The sequence below is a fragment of the Musa acuminata genome, chromosome BXJ1-9 (genome assembly GCF_036884655.1).
Source record: "Musa acuminata AAA Group cultivar baxijiao chromosome BXJ1-9, Cavendish_Baxijiao_AAA, whole genome shotgun sequence".
Taxonomy (NCBI): Eukaryota; Viridiplantae; Streptophyta; class Magnoliopsida; order Zingiberales; family Musaceae; genus Musa; species Musa acuminata.
This window is the reverse complement of record NC_088335.1, coordinates 21,663,239-21,678,598: the sequence shown is the minus strand read 5'-3', so window position 1 is coordinate 21,678,598 and position 15,360 is coordinate 21,663,239. Positions and strand designations below refer to the sequence as shown.

The following is a 15,360-nucleotide window of genomic DNA, read 5'->3' as shown; positions in this document are numbered from 1 at the left end:
AGGATATGACATTGAGAACACAAGAAGACCACTTGAAAGAAAACTCAAGTGATGAGGACTTTGATGATAACGTGCCACTCTTAACAAAGAAGTTAAAAAGATTCATAAAAAGAAATAAATTTAAAAATAATACTAAAAATAAATTTGAACCTAAGAAAAAATAAGTGATATATTATGAATGCAAAAAGTTGGGACACTTCAAGAGTAAATGTCCCCAAGCAAAGAAGAGACAACCAAAGAAGAATGTTCTCAAAGCTACATGGGACGACTCAAGTGCTTCCGACGAAGAGGAGTCGACCAACATCGAGTAAGTTGTTCACTATACGCTAATGGCTATTGGAGATGAGGTAACAAGTTCACTAGATACAAATTTAACTTTCGATGAGCTTTCAAGTGCTTTTCATGAATTGTTTGATGAATGTAGAGTCTTAAGTAAAAAGTACAACTCTTTGAAAAGGAACATACTTCTCTTATTAGCGACTTTGATAAAGTAAAGATTGAGCATGAAAATAGCTTAGCTTCCTGTACAAAATGTCATGAACTAGAAATACTCCAAAAGGTAAACTTGCTACTCAAAGAAACCTTGAAGAAATTTAAGGTTGGTAACAAGTCCTTGAACATGATCCTCGCTAATAAGGGTCACATTCATAAAAAAGGCTGAATCGGATTTATGAGTAGCTGTCACCAAAATCCAACTACCTTTATTAAAGGCCCTACCTTGCATGTATCACCTCACACCAAATGTAAATTTTGTTGCAAACTTGGACGTGTTACGTACAAATGTCCATTCAAGAAATATAGTCCACATAAATTGATTTGGATTCCTAAAAGAATCTCAAATGACTCAATGCAACATGATAAGCTATGTAAATCAATTTTTGAGGCACCCAAGGTCAAATAGGTACCTAAAAATCATCTCTTTTTGTAGAAAAATGCACCATCACAAGCTAGGAGCAAGAGATGTACCTTGATAGTAGATACTCAAGGCATATGACCAAATATCCATCTCAATTCTCTAAGCTCACTAGCATAGACGAAGGATATGTCACATTTGGAGACAACAACAAGGGTAAAATCATTGGTAAAGGAACCATAGGTAACAAATCCATCTTTTTTATTAAAGATGTGTTGTTAGTTGATGGCTTAAAGCATAACCTTTTGAGCATTAGTCAATTATGTTATAAAGGATACATCATTAAATTTGAATATAATACTTGCATTATTGAAAAACCACACAAAAACATATCTATGATTGCACTAAAACAAAATAACGTATACACTATTGACATTAATGATCTTTGCAATGAAATGTGTTTTTCAGTTTTGAATGACGATACTTGGCTTTGGCATAGGAGATTAGGTCATGCTAGCATGAAACTAATTACTCAAATTTCATCTAAAGAACTTGTAAGAGGAATTCCTTATATCAAGTTTGTCAAAGATAATGTATATGATGGATATCAACTAGGAAAACAAATAAAAGGTAGCTTCAAATCTAATAACCAAATAAGCACCTCTAGACTTTTGCAATAGATCCATATGGATTTGTTCGAACCAATTGCTACATCAAGCCTAGGAGGTAGCAAATACGTATTTATCATCGTGGATGATTATAGTAGATACACATGGACTTATTTTTTGGCACACAAAAGTGAATGCTTTAGGTATTTCTCTAAGTTTTGTAAACTTACTCAAAATGAAAAAGGTTTTATGATTTCATCAATTCGAAGTGATCACGGTGGTGAATTTCAAAACCATGATTTCTAAGAATTTTGTGAATCTAATGGATACAACCATAACTTTTCTACTCCAAAAATCCTCAATAAAATGGAGTAGTAGTAAGAAAGAATAGAAACTTACAAGAAATGACAAGAACCATGTTGAATGAACATAGCCTACTCAAATATTTTTGGGCCGAAGCCGTAAACACGGCATGCTAGGTCATGAATAGAGTTCTAGTAAGACCCTTACTCATCAAAACTCCTTATGAGTTGTGGAACAACAAAAAACCCAATGTTTCATATTTTAAAGTTTTTGGGTGTAAGTATTTTATCTTGAATGAAAAAGATATCTTAGGAAAATTTGATGCTAAATCAATGAAGGAATTTTTCTTGGCTACTCTTCTATTTCTAAAGAATTTCGTATCTTTAATAAAAGAACTTTGATTATAGAAAAATCTATTCATATTATTTTTAATAAAATTTTTGAAGTTAAGAAAAATGATTTTGATGATGATGTTAATTTTGATGCTTTGAATTTAAATGAAACTCTTTCTCCATCTAGTAACTTGATGCATCTACTTCCGAAACATCCTTAGCTAAGGATTGGAAGTATGTAGATGCTCATCCTAAGGAGCTAATCATAGGAGACACTTCTAAAGGGGTTCAAACTCATTCGTCTCTTAAGAATTTTTGTGCAAACGTCACTTTTCTCTCCCAAATTGAACCTAAATGTATTGACGATATCTTGAAAGATGATTCATGAGTCATCACAATGCAAGATGAGTTAAATTAATTTGATTGAAATGAGGTATGAAAGCTTGTTCCTGGGCCATATGACCATTTAGTTATTGGTACTAAATGGGTCTTTAGAAACAAGCAAGATGAATTTGGTATCATGGTTAGAAACAAGGCTAGATTAGTGGCCAAAGGTTTTAACCAAGAAGAAGGGACCGATTATGAAGAGACCTTCGCTCCTATGGCACGATTAGAAGCCATAAGGATGCTCCTTGCTTATGCTAGTAGTAATAATTTTAAGTTGTTTCAAATGGATGTTAAAAGTGCTTTTCTTAATGGCTTTATTTCCGAAGAAGTTTATGTTGAACAACCTCCTGGATTTGAGAATGATAATCTCCCTAATCATGTGTTTAAATTGACTAAAGCTCTATATGGATTGAAACAAGCCCCAAGAGCTTGGTATGAGAGACTTAGCTCATTTCTTATCAAAAATAATTTTTCTAAAGGCAAGGTCGATACTACATTGTTTATCAAAAATTTTAAAAATAATTTTTTTATTGTTCAAATTTATGTTGATGATATTATTTTCGGTTCTATGAATGAATCTCATGCGAGCCATTTGCTAAAAGTATGAGTCTTGAATTTGAAATGAGTTTGATAAGGGAATTAACTTTATTTTTAGGCTTACATATCAAACAACTAAGTAATGATATTTTTCTTAGTCAAACAAAATATACTTTAGATTTGCTAAAAAGGTTTAATATGGATAGCTCAAAGGCCATCAACACTCCTATGAGCACCTCCACTAAGTTAGATATTGATGAAAGTGGAGAAAGCTTTGATCAAAAAGCTTATAGGGGTATGATAGGAAGTTTACTATACCTCACCGCAACTAAACCGGATATCATGTTAGTGTAGGACTTTGTGTTAGGTTTCAATCTAATTCTAAGATATCTCATCTTAAAGTAGTTAATAGAATACTTAGATATCTTAAAGGAACCACAAATCTAGGATTATGGTATCCAAAATCCGAGAACTTTGAGCTAATTGCTTATGCTGACGCGGATTTTGCTAGATGTAGATTAGATAGAAAAAGCACATCCAGAGAACATGTCAATTTTTAGGACATGCACTTGTTTCTTGGTCTTCCAAGAAACAAAATTCAGTTGCACCATCTATAACCGAAGCCGAGTACATTGCAACTAGTGCATGTTGTGCACAAGTTGTGTGGATGAAAAATACTTTAGAGGATTATAAGATTCATCTTAAAAATATTCTCATAAAATGTGATAATACAAGTGCAATATGTTTAACAAAAAATCTCATTCAACACTCTAGAACTAAACATATTGATATTAGACATCACTTTATACGAGATCATAATAATAATCATTATGTAATCTTAGAGTTTATTGATACAAAACATTAATTAGCCAATATTTTTACAAAGCCCATAGGTGAAGAATAATTTGATTTTATTAGAAGAGAATTTGGAATGTTAATTTATCCAAATGCATGAATTTGTTAAATTTCGTTTTCAGACTTTCTTGATTCTTTGGATCACTCACTTAAATTCTGTGCTGATAATTTTATGATGCGAATTTTACATGATGATAAGGTTGTGTGCTTCAATAAAATATTTACTTTGATGTTGGAATTTTGTGCTTTCATGCTAAAAGTTTCTATGATGTTGTGATCTTCGTAAATGATGAGCATGTTATTATACAATGATGCAATATCATGTTTACTTTGATGATTATGATCTCTATTGAGTATTGAGAAGTTTTAATCATACATGATACAATATCGGATTCTTAACTTTTGGATGATATAAGCACTGATGATATTACCTCATGCAAGTAGTGATGAAAGGCTATGATAAAATATTTTATAAATGCATGAAGTGTTTATACATATCTTGATGTTTGATTCATGGAAGTTATTGACAAATGCATCTCTCACAGATTTCACTCTTTTGAATTTTTAATGAGAAATGGATTTGATGTAATGCTCTTCTCACTATGAAGTTTTATTCGTGAATTTTTTCTTTCATGTGAGACTCCTCTCCCATGAATAATTAAAGGAATTCCAATGGATATATTAATCCTTGAAAAATGAATTCTCATGTGTGATAATGAAAGCATTTGTGTGATAATTTTCATAGGGATTTGATTTCATATTAGTATCTTGATCCTTTTCATTAATCCCTTCTCTTTATCAAACTGAAAGCATGTTTTAACGAAAACTTATTTATCATTTTTGCCTTGATTCAAATCATTTCACAAATTTAGTTCTTAATGGATTCCCTCCTTACCTTCTTTCCTCTTCTTCATGCAAAATGTGATGACAAAGGGGGAGAAGTTGTTGGACTCTATCGTTTTAATGTTGATAACATTTAATGATGAGAAATTTTGAGTGTGAAACTTGCTTGATTTTTTTTACCACACTTGCATGGTTGAATTGTTCTCCTTTTTTGTTGATGACAAAGGGGGAGAAATAATATCAAAATGTGATAAATTAATGACAAATGTATGCAATGTATTTCATCATATATACTTGAAATGTTTGCTTGATAAATTTCTTTCATTATGATAAGATATCTGGAGCTTAACTTGCTATTTTGTAATTGATATCTTGCCATAGAATGATGAATTGCTATCTTTGTCATCTTTCATATTTGAAATATCATACTTGAAAATGGATATCATGCCTTGACATCATTTTGATAAATACTTGGCATCGTATTTTGAGAATGATAGATCATGATAGGAATTGTGCATGTTGATAAATTTAATTAACTTATCTTATCGGTTTATTTCTTGAATTCAAAGGCCTTAAATTCAAGAATATATTTTCTCAAGTATGGCATATAGATAGGGGGAGTTAAGATTAACTCTATCATCAATTGATTGTCATCATCAAAAAGGGGGAGATTGTTGAATCTCGGATTTTGATGATGAAGTCAATTATAATTTGTTTGATCTAATATATATGTTGAGAAAAGTGTGCAGGATTAACTATAATTACAGTAAGACATAAAGCAGGTGTTGTGTCGAAGTCAAGATCGAGATCTCATTGAGAGTTCGAGAGCTCGACGGAAGTCCGGACGTTCGTCGGAAGTTATACCGGAACCAACCGAGAAGTCTAGGAGCTTGCCAAAGAAGCTCATCGGAACTCACCAAGAAGATCATCGTAAAGTCTAGGAGCTTGCCGGGAGTCCGCCAGAACATTGCCGAGAGTTCGTCGGATGTTCGCCGGAAGTACGTCGGAAGCTCACCGGAAGAGTAATTGACGCACTGGAATAAGAAGTAGTATAAATTATGTATTAATTATCATATTTAGAGCATAAATTAAGTTAGGATTGAGAGGTGATCCCACTAACTTAATTAGGGGACAACTGGGCCCTTAATATGGCTGAACTGGCCAAAGTGAGCTACCAATTCAGCCCCTAAAAATATGGTCGGTGGTGGCACCGTCAGGGCCGGCGGTGGCACTGCCTAGAAGGCAGTGCCGCTGGATTTCTAGGCAGTGGTACCGCCTAAACTGGGTGGTGGTGTCATTGGCAGCGGTGGTACCGTTCTTATTCGGCGGTGGTACTGCCTAGTATCAGATCAGCGGCGGTAGTACCGCCTAGTAACGACGGTGGTACCCCTAGTACCCCGGATTCTGGAAATGTTACACTTTTTTGCTCCAATTTTGAAGCCATTGGGGCCTATAAAAACCCCACCCTTTTCTGCATAAAAGGGCATGAAAGTATTGGCTTAATCTTGAATTCTTGAGTTATAAAAGTGCTGTAAAAGTTAGAGTTCTCCTCCTTCATCTCTTAACCTTATAACCATCTAAAAAAGAGAAGTGAGACTTATAAGGGTTATCTCCTAAACCCAGGAAAAAGAGAAAGTACTATAAAGAGGTGTTCGGTCTTCACCTATTGAAGGAAGGCCTTTACTGGATGCCGGTGATCTCGTCGGATAAAGAATCTGAAAGTGGATGTAGGTCACCTTGACCGAACCACTTTAAATTTTGGTTTGCTTTTCATTTGTGTAATTTACTTTACTGCAAACCTCCTTAATCTTCTTTTACACTTTTACGAAAACTTTCAAGTCCAACTTATCTCTGAAATAGATTGAATCGAAACCATTTTCGTCGGAATTGATTTTAAACGAAATGAACAATTTTCTAAAATCGCGAAAATTTTCTGCTGCACTAATTCACCCCCTCTCTTAGTGTCGCTCTTCATCCTAACACTTAGAATGTTCTATCCTTTTATAGGCAAGAGCATAGAGTCGTCTAGAAGAGTACTTACAATATTCCTCCCATCAAAATTATCTTTTAAGAAATCCTATTATAATTAAACTTTCTTTTTATTAATCGATAATCTTAAGTAAAATTTAATTAAATTTATAATATATCTTATTTAATTAGATAGGACAACACAATCTAATCTAACTCATATTATAAACTTTCTACATCATTATACAAATGTTTCAGAATTTTACAGATCCATGTCAAACTCACTAGTTCTCAGATAAAATTTTACGGATCCATGCGTCTCAAGAGTCATTTGAGATGGACTAGTTTTCGTTAATGCAAAGCTACACCACAAAAAGTATAATTCTAAACTACAAACAATCTTATAGTTTGTAAATAGCTTTCTGACTGGAGAAGTGATTTCTAGCAATACTTATTCTTCCATTGAAGTTAGTAAGATCAACGGTGCAACAAGAAAACTGCAATGTTTTCCGTTGTGTTGAACTGTTAGGGAGAATCTATATCCATGTACTGGCTTTTTATCCCTTGATGGCATCAGCTAAAGACACCTCTTAGTGTGAATCTTAAGTTAATTCACATCTATCATCAAAACATCATACGTTATTTTCTTTCTTGAGAGTAATGATCTCAGTTCATTTGCTAACCAAGCATATTAAATTGGCTGTTCTCATAGTGACTGTCTTAACAGAGCTTGAAGTAGTATATCCATTGTTTACCATTTGGCTGAACTGCTAACTAGGAAATTAAGAGATTATGAAGATATTTAATGTATCTGTAGCTTCATTAAATTTTCCCTTGTTCCTATGTTTATGCAGAAAAAAAATGTTGTAGCCAATAATTGGTGATTGAATTTTATATACATAAGAAATGCTTCCATGTTGACAGTAAGCTCAACCATTTATCAACCAAGTTTATCTTGATTCTACAGAAGTACAATTATGCTTACAGTGGTCTACCTAACACTTATCTCCAATGCAACAAACTAATAATCTTCCATGAATAGATGTAGTGAGATTGCAAATTTATGTCTGATAATTTAGGCAGGAATTCATTTAATGCACATTACAAATATACTCTTTTCTAACTATCAGAGTTTGAAACCTAGTTTCTCCATATGGCTATCAATTAAGAAAACAAATATCATAAGAAATTACAAGACATAATTCATTCATTCAAAAGGAACCATCTTTAATCGACAACCTCAGTCCTATATATAAGCCGACCCCAAATAATTAAAACATTACAACTTGTTGTTGTATTTATTTAGATGATGAAATTGGAGTGATGGATATGAGGTCAGATCATGATTGATGGCATAATACATATTTTAATAATTTCTTATCATAAAAATAAATAATCAACAAGGACAAAATGGCGATGCTATCGATCGAAAACATTTCTTATCCTAAGTTGGCACACTCACAACCCAGGTCATGAGAAGGTATTTGAGATGGTTCTTTGGGATATATATATATATATATGTGCACAACAAGTCAAGCCAGTGTTGCCACCCATTCATTAGTGACTCATTGCATGAAGATCTGAACCGAACTCAGATATCAGAATATTTGAGCCAGAGAAAAAGTAAAGAAAGTGGTGACCTGAGAGGATGTTCCCTAGCTCCAGCTTACATATACACACCACTGAGCATCTGAAGGAGAGGGTGAAATGGATAGGTTATCATAAATATTAAGCTCAGATGCTGTAGTTAACAACGGCTAAAACCTTTTAAAGAACTGATGAAGTCGTCAGAGGTTATGTTGTTGTTGGAGGCCACCAAGAATTTTAGTAAAATTAAGCGCTAATGTGTCTTGAAATGGGTGTCACAATGACAATGATCAACATCTAAGCATTTGACATACCATGTTTTAGGTGTGATCGAAGAGTTGGAAGAAGTCGTCTCTTTCTTTAGATGAATATAGAGTTCTGAAGGATGCAAAGAGACGTGGAAGCAAGGCATCAGATGGATTTGGATTTGTATACTAATCTAGAAAAGCAATATAAAGTGAACGGCACCAGTAAAAACTAAGTATAAACCCAGTGAAATTTAATTATTAATCCAAAATACTTATGCCCAGATTAATGGTAATAGATCCATTCAAGCTATCTTCCACTTTTGATATATGAATAAATTGCTTTTAGCCTATTCATAATTCTCTCCTATTTGAACTACTGACCGCACTCATTTACTATATCGGTCCTCATACTATTATCATGATCTAACCTGATAGAATAATTAATTCATTAAGTTTTATTGAGTTAGGTATTATGGTTGCAAAACACAAGTGGTAGTAAGGGACAAAATAGATTCTGTACTACAACCTAAACAAGGCAAAACAAAGTGAGAACTAAAAGACAAAAATATATATATATATATATATATATATATATAAATGCACACTAAAAATTATGATAAATCATCAATGGAGTTGTAGATTTGAGAATGAGCTTGTCAGCAAAAACATAAAAGTCATTTATTATTATTATACTTATAAAACTTATTGAAAAAATAATTATCATCAGATTTTGAAAACAAAGATTAAAAAAATCACAACATATTAAAAATATTCAAACAAAAAAAAAATTCTAAATCCACACTAACATCAAGAAATTATGATAAATCAACAATGGAGTTGTGGATTTGAGAACGAGCTTCTTAGCAAAAACATACGATGAGTGAATAAAAATCATTTATTACTATTATACTTATACAATTTATTAAAAAATAATTATCAATAGATTTTGAAAATAAAGATTAAAATATCATAACATATTAAAAATATTCAAGCCACGTAAGCGTCGAACCTATTACTTGGGAAACAGACGCTCTACCAACAGAGATACTGGCGCCATTTTTGTTAATGTTAATATTTTATCTTTATAAAAGTGTTTCTGATTAATGCTCAATATATTAATTAAAATTATTAGTTCGTAAGAACAGTTCATGCATGAATTAGACTGAAGTAGATGAACCAGATCGTTGGATTTCAAAACATTGATTCATATGCATCGAATAAATCTTCATGTTAAAACTAATGCAAGAAATCTTACAACACAATAACCAATATTTTGTCCCAACTCCTAACATCAGCAAATTAATAATGCAATAACCAACCCAATAAACTTTAGTAGGCATAATTGCATTAAATCTCTGAGAAAATGTCAAGTTGAAGCTTGTTGAAGCAGGCAAATTGTTTCCTGATCCCACTTCCATATTACATACACAAAACTACAACAAGAACTCATCTCTTTGTTCTCTGTGCTTCTCCTTGGTCTTCAAAAAAGTTCTAAAACCAAATCAGAAGATTGCACAAGGAGAAGAATGATAGAGTTGCTGGTTATGGCTACAAGAGAACACATAATTGTTGTAGTTTACTGTGTTACATAGAAAAAGCAAAGAAATTTACAATAACCTAAGTGGCAGTTCAACTATTTGGGATTAGATTTCAGCCAACATAGTATGACAACATAACTGAAGTTACAAACTACACAAGTTATTTTACATTACAGCAGATGCAACCAACAGAATCTCTCATTGCAGTACTCCCACTCTTATGATGACCAGAAAAATCACTGTAGAACAAGGAACAATGAAAACAAGGTCAGCGTCTCACTATAGTAGAAACTTAGGACATGCAGATCAAGAAAACAACGAGGAAAGGCTTAAAGGGAAGTAGAATACAGCATTAAAAAGGAATATATAACAATGAATCCATCTTTCAAACGGCCGAAATAAATACTCTGCCATGAGCAGCGTTAAATATATTCCAAACAAAAAAGTGTGTTTGGTTCTTCGTACATACATCACATAGGGAAAAATTCAAACATCAACAACTCCATCTGTAATTAAAATTGCTAAATCAAATTTCACTTGGTAAAGTATTTCTAAACATGACTAAATCATGTCATGGAAAAATTGAATTTGTATGGTAAAAGTTAGATTTAACTTTTCTAATGTGATACACGAAAATATTAGAAGACAATTATGGGAACTTGAAACTAATGTGTTGCATACTAATTTCTTATGGTAACTTAATGGAGGTTCTGAATGATTGAACTTGAATTAAGTAGATAATCACAACATTCAAGAAACGAAAAAAAAAAAAAAGTTCTACAGGGAGTCTATAAATCCATAACATGATGACATATCCCGACCGCATGATCAATTCAACTGAAATCTTTCAGCCTCCTTTTCAACGTGTCCATTGACTTCTTCCGAGAATTTTGCTTTGCATTCCGGTTAGAAAGGCTCCCAAACAACCTATCTGGTGAATCCTTTAACTTTTCACAGATAGTTGCAACCTTCTTGTAGTCCAGAGCACCATAATCTTTCTCTCTTATAACAGGATCCACGAAATCATCAGGCTGATTGCTCAGTAAAAGGTTCACCAACTGCCTCGATTCTACTAAACAATCTCTGAAAATGCAATCCCTCTTTAAATCGCTCAGACCTGTGCTTTGAAATCTTTCATCTGCAAAGGCTTCTAACATTTTCAGATCATTGTCAATGCCAATGATGGCATTGAGGTTGAACCTCTTTAAACTCTCACTAAGAAAAGTTGCCACAATCGAATCAGAAATATGATGCAATGCACCAACCCCAACTTTGTAAAGAGCATCTAAAGGCAAAATCTGCTGAGCAGTAGAGATCAATAAGTCAAGATAAATAACAACTTCATGAATGTAATCATTTGCATGTTCGGGGGCTTCATCAGCTGTCCAATTGATGCTGTTCATGAGGGCAAGGTACTCATCCAACTTAGAATCAACCACATTCAACAATGCATTATAGGCAGCATTCTGCGATGCCTTAAAAACAGCCTTAGCAGTCAATCCAGCATGAGGCCTCTCAACTAAGTGTAATGGGACTGAGCAAAGTTGGGCAGCCTGCCACAGGAAAAGATCACAAGTGTGCTCAAGAACAGCTATGTTGGCTGCAATTTGCATTGCCTGTGATACACCTAAATTACCAGTATGGATCATGCTCAACAGAGCTTCATTCAGCACATCAATCATAAGCTTGTCGAGATATTTCTTTAGAACATCATAAAAGTTGATATGACCTCCATATGATAGATAGCTAACTGAGTCCTCAATAAAGGAACGCACTACACGACATGCATCTGGAACAGAGGAAGAGAATGGTGCAATAAATGGAAAAGCTGGCACTGTATCCGAGGACTGAAGATGAAATGACACCACATTCATATTGTACTCATACTCTTTCTTTATCACCATCTGTTCAAACGTATCACTTGCGAGGATGTCTCCTATTTGCTTGCGGCATTCACTAAGGAGAAGTTCATGGTACTTGTCTCTGCTGTTATCAAGAACCTCAAGCAAAGGTGTTACCTGGTACCCATGACGCAAAAGAGTGGCACCAAAAAGAGTAACAAAGTCTTTGATGAGTAGAAGGTGGTTTGCTGTGTTCGTATGAGAGAACTGATCCTCTAGAACAGATTTCATCTTTGACATAGCTGAATCCCATAAACTCTCCACCTGACTCTCCGACAACAACCCCCTAGAAGTTCGCAGAACTTGAGCTTCCACGATGAAAAACCCAGCAATCTGTGCAAAGAAGGGTTGATGAGATTCAAGGAAGGGCAGTGCTGACGAGATCTGCAGGTCTAAATTCAGCTGCATTAGCCGGTTATTGTAATAGTACTCACAAAATTTTTCTTGGATGCCCAAGCATGTGTGTATATGGTGCGAACGATATAAAGGAGCCAGGTCAAACTCTAGCACTGAATCTTCATCAATATTCTCACAGTCCAATGCATACACAGGATTAACACCAGATCGACTCTGCTCTTCAGCTTCCCTCTGGTGAGCCCGCTTTTCCTCATCCCCTTGACGGGCCGAAGCAGCCTGTCCTATACCCAACTGCCCAATCTCCTTTGCTATGCTCCTTATGTGAAGAAGCCAATCATTGAACTCACTGCACACTTTTTTCTCTATGTGCAGCTTAATTGCAGGTATTTGCTTGTCAATCACCTTCCTCAGGGCCTTAAGTGGAGTGTTTTGTAGGTAATCTTTCTCGATCAAGTCCAAGATCTTCAGTGCAGGGTAGAACCGATTGTTTGCAACATGCATGTTGCAAGCCAAGCATAGTTTTGAGACCTGCACACATACCTTCAACGTTTGTATGGCCTCTGTGACATTTTTCTTAATCAAGTACAACTCAAGGAGCTCATCGAGCTTCAACAGAAGTGCACTTGCCACCTCTTGTAGCCGTAAATTCTCACTTGATAGAGAGCTCTTGAGATCATAAGCATCAACCAACACACCCCGTAACTCATCAACTGCAAGGATGAATTCATCGTAATGAAGTTTGCACAGTTCTTCAATCTCCACTTCCTTCTTCCTAACAACATTCCTGAGTTGGTGCAAGAGGGCCTCAGGTTTTCCACACTCAAAAGCATACCTAACAATGGGGCCTAAATCCTCCCCATTTCCGAGCGACCGCATGAGGACCACATCAATCCCTCCATCCCCGTTTTCTGCTGCAGTTCTCTTATTGGATGGAGCGTGCATCATTACCCCAAATCTGCAACAAATATGAGTAAGGCTACTATATTTTCACTAGTACCAACAACAATCGGTTTTGCTTTTTTCAAATCTAGCAGGCAAATCCATAGACAACGCAGAAAGAAGCAACGAGAAGATCCCTCCATCAAAGCTTCTCATCTCACTCGACAGGAAGTCACTCGGAAACACAAACAAATTACTTGAACCATATCAACACAAAATTCTCTTGCCCTGCGCTAATCTAAGCATCAAGAGAACTACTTTTGACTCTCTTTAAAAATGCTATTTTTTCGCTAGAACACATTCTTGAAATGTGAATGAAGAAAGAGGCATGGGTACCCCGTTGAATAAGCGCATCTAGAACACCGGAAACCACAAGCAAACATACCGAAAGGCAGCTCCTTTTTCCCGTAAACGCAGAGAAACAAGAATCACAATGCAGGGTTCTCTCTTGAAGAGACAAATGGGCTTGTAAATCCACTGAACAGGCACATCAAGAACGCAGCAAAACCACAAGCAAACATACCCAAAGGCAGCACCTTTTTGCGCGGAAACGCCGAGGACAGGAATCACAAGGCAGGCGCCCCTTGAGAATCACACGCAAAAGCAAGGAAAAAGGAACCTCGGAATGCTTCCTTTTGGCTAGGGCTTCATAGGAAACGGGGAAAGCGAGGGTATCTTTGCTCCCCCCTCCCTCGTTGCGATCTCCCTAAACTAATCTTTTCGGTGCCTTGATAATAGTAAAGCAATCCACATAGTATCCTCCCGGTGTCCTGTTAACGTTGTCGTTTCTTCTCCCATTCCTGCAGTCCGCCATGACTATCCAGGAGTACATTTGCGCAGAACTAAACCCAACACATGAACCCCATGAAATTATGATTCGAGACGGACCGGCCCGGACCGCTCGGCGCCGGGCCGAGCCGGTCGATCAAAATCGGGTCACCTCAGACGAATTAGAATCGATGGATCAAATCCTTACTTCCTCGATTCGATTAGGTACGAAGAAGATTGAACCGTAATATGAAGTGATCTGCGAGACGGGCTAGAACAAAGGGCTCGGACAAATTTTATCAAGGACGGCAATTGGGCTCGGTGGCAACGTTGATGGTGATAGTAATGCTATTGTAGGAGGAATAATACTGATGAACGCAAATGCATTCGCAGTTAATGATAATGATAGCATTACCGGTAGAGAAGGTGATAATGAAGTAATAAGTTAGTTAGTCATAGTACAACTAATTCGATAATTTGATGATGATGATAGTAGTAATAATAATCTAACAACATTATAACTAGAATCATCAATGACAACCAAATAGAACTGATTTTTTATTCGGTTTGATTAAAGTAAGATAGGTCGGTCTAAATGAAAATCGATTTGAACCTATCTATTCGAATCGGTTTAAGATTGATTAATTAGTTTATAATTTTAAATAATTTAAAAATATATTTTTAAATAAATCGATTTGATTTAATTGAATCGAAAAAAGCTTGTAAGGTGTTCGGAACACCTACTTGAAAATATTATTCTATATAATATTTATTAATATTGTAACTGTCAATTAAATGAGAGAATATATATATAGCATCCCAACAAGACACTGTCACTTTCGAAAGCGAGCATGGCATGTCTATTAGCCCATGATTGAATTCTATGTCAAGTTTTCGTTGGCCACGAAATAATGTTGTGTTGCCCATCGCAAGCATAATATATGTTTGTATTATATAATTAACAAATATGCTATAAAAAAGATGAGTTTTATTGACTAGATTAATATTTATATAAGTTTTAATGAAGAGATTTTTCTCAATCAATCACTCAAATTACGTAATTAAATTAGCTACTCAAATCTATGATTGATCTTTAAATCATATATTAATTGAAAATATAAGGAAACATGCATGTTGTTCTATATGTACCTTTATCATTATCTTTTATCATGTCTCCTGTAAGATTGAACTTTTATTAAGGATGTCACTCTTGGACCGATGTAATTAAAATGTCTTACGAGCGAAAGGTTTTGTGAGAGAGTCTGCTAACGAAGTATGTATATAGTAGATTGGCAACTTGATCTACTATATAGTTGATCAGAAGTATGTATATAAA

The 15,360-nt window shown here is 34.9% G+C and overlaps 1 protein-coding gene across 4 annotated transcripts; it reads right to left on the bottom strand.

Annotated features, from left to right (window-relative positions):
• Positions 1-10,039: 10,039 nt before the first annotated feature.
• LOC103998364 (exocyst complex component SEC15A-like) lies at positions 10,040-14,091 on the bottom strand. 4 transcript variants are annotated; one of them, XM_065083429.1, is made up of 3 exons: positions 13,780-14,091; positions 10,881-13,272; positions 10,040-10,298 (listed from the first exon to the last, which is right to left on the bottom strand). In XM_065083429.1, exon 2 carries the CDS (start codon positions 13,260-13,262, stop codon positions 10,893-10,895), a length of 2,370 nt encoding a protein of 789 aa, XP_064939501.1. In that variant the 5' UTR covers positions 13,263-13,272; positions 13,780-14,091; the 3' UTR covers positions 10,040-10,298; positions 10,881-10,892. The 4 variants fall into 4 exon arrangements, with proteins under 4 accessions (XP_064939501.1, XP_018686644.2, XP_009418094.2 ...); XM_018831099.2 differs by lacking the exon at positions 10,040-10,298 and having other exon boundaries at positions 10,719-13,272; positions 13,642-14,091; XM_009419819.3 differs by lacking the exon at positions 10,040-10,298 and having other exon boundaries at positions 10,719-13,272.
• Positions 14,092-15,360: the final 1,269 nt, after the last annotated feature.

Coding starts and splice junctions, on each gene's coding strand:
- LOC103998364 (XM_065083429.1), bottom strand. CDS start 13,262: ATGATGCACGCTCCATCCAATAAGAGAACTGCAGCAGAAAACGGGGAT.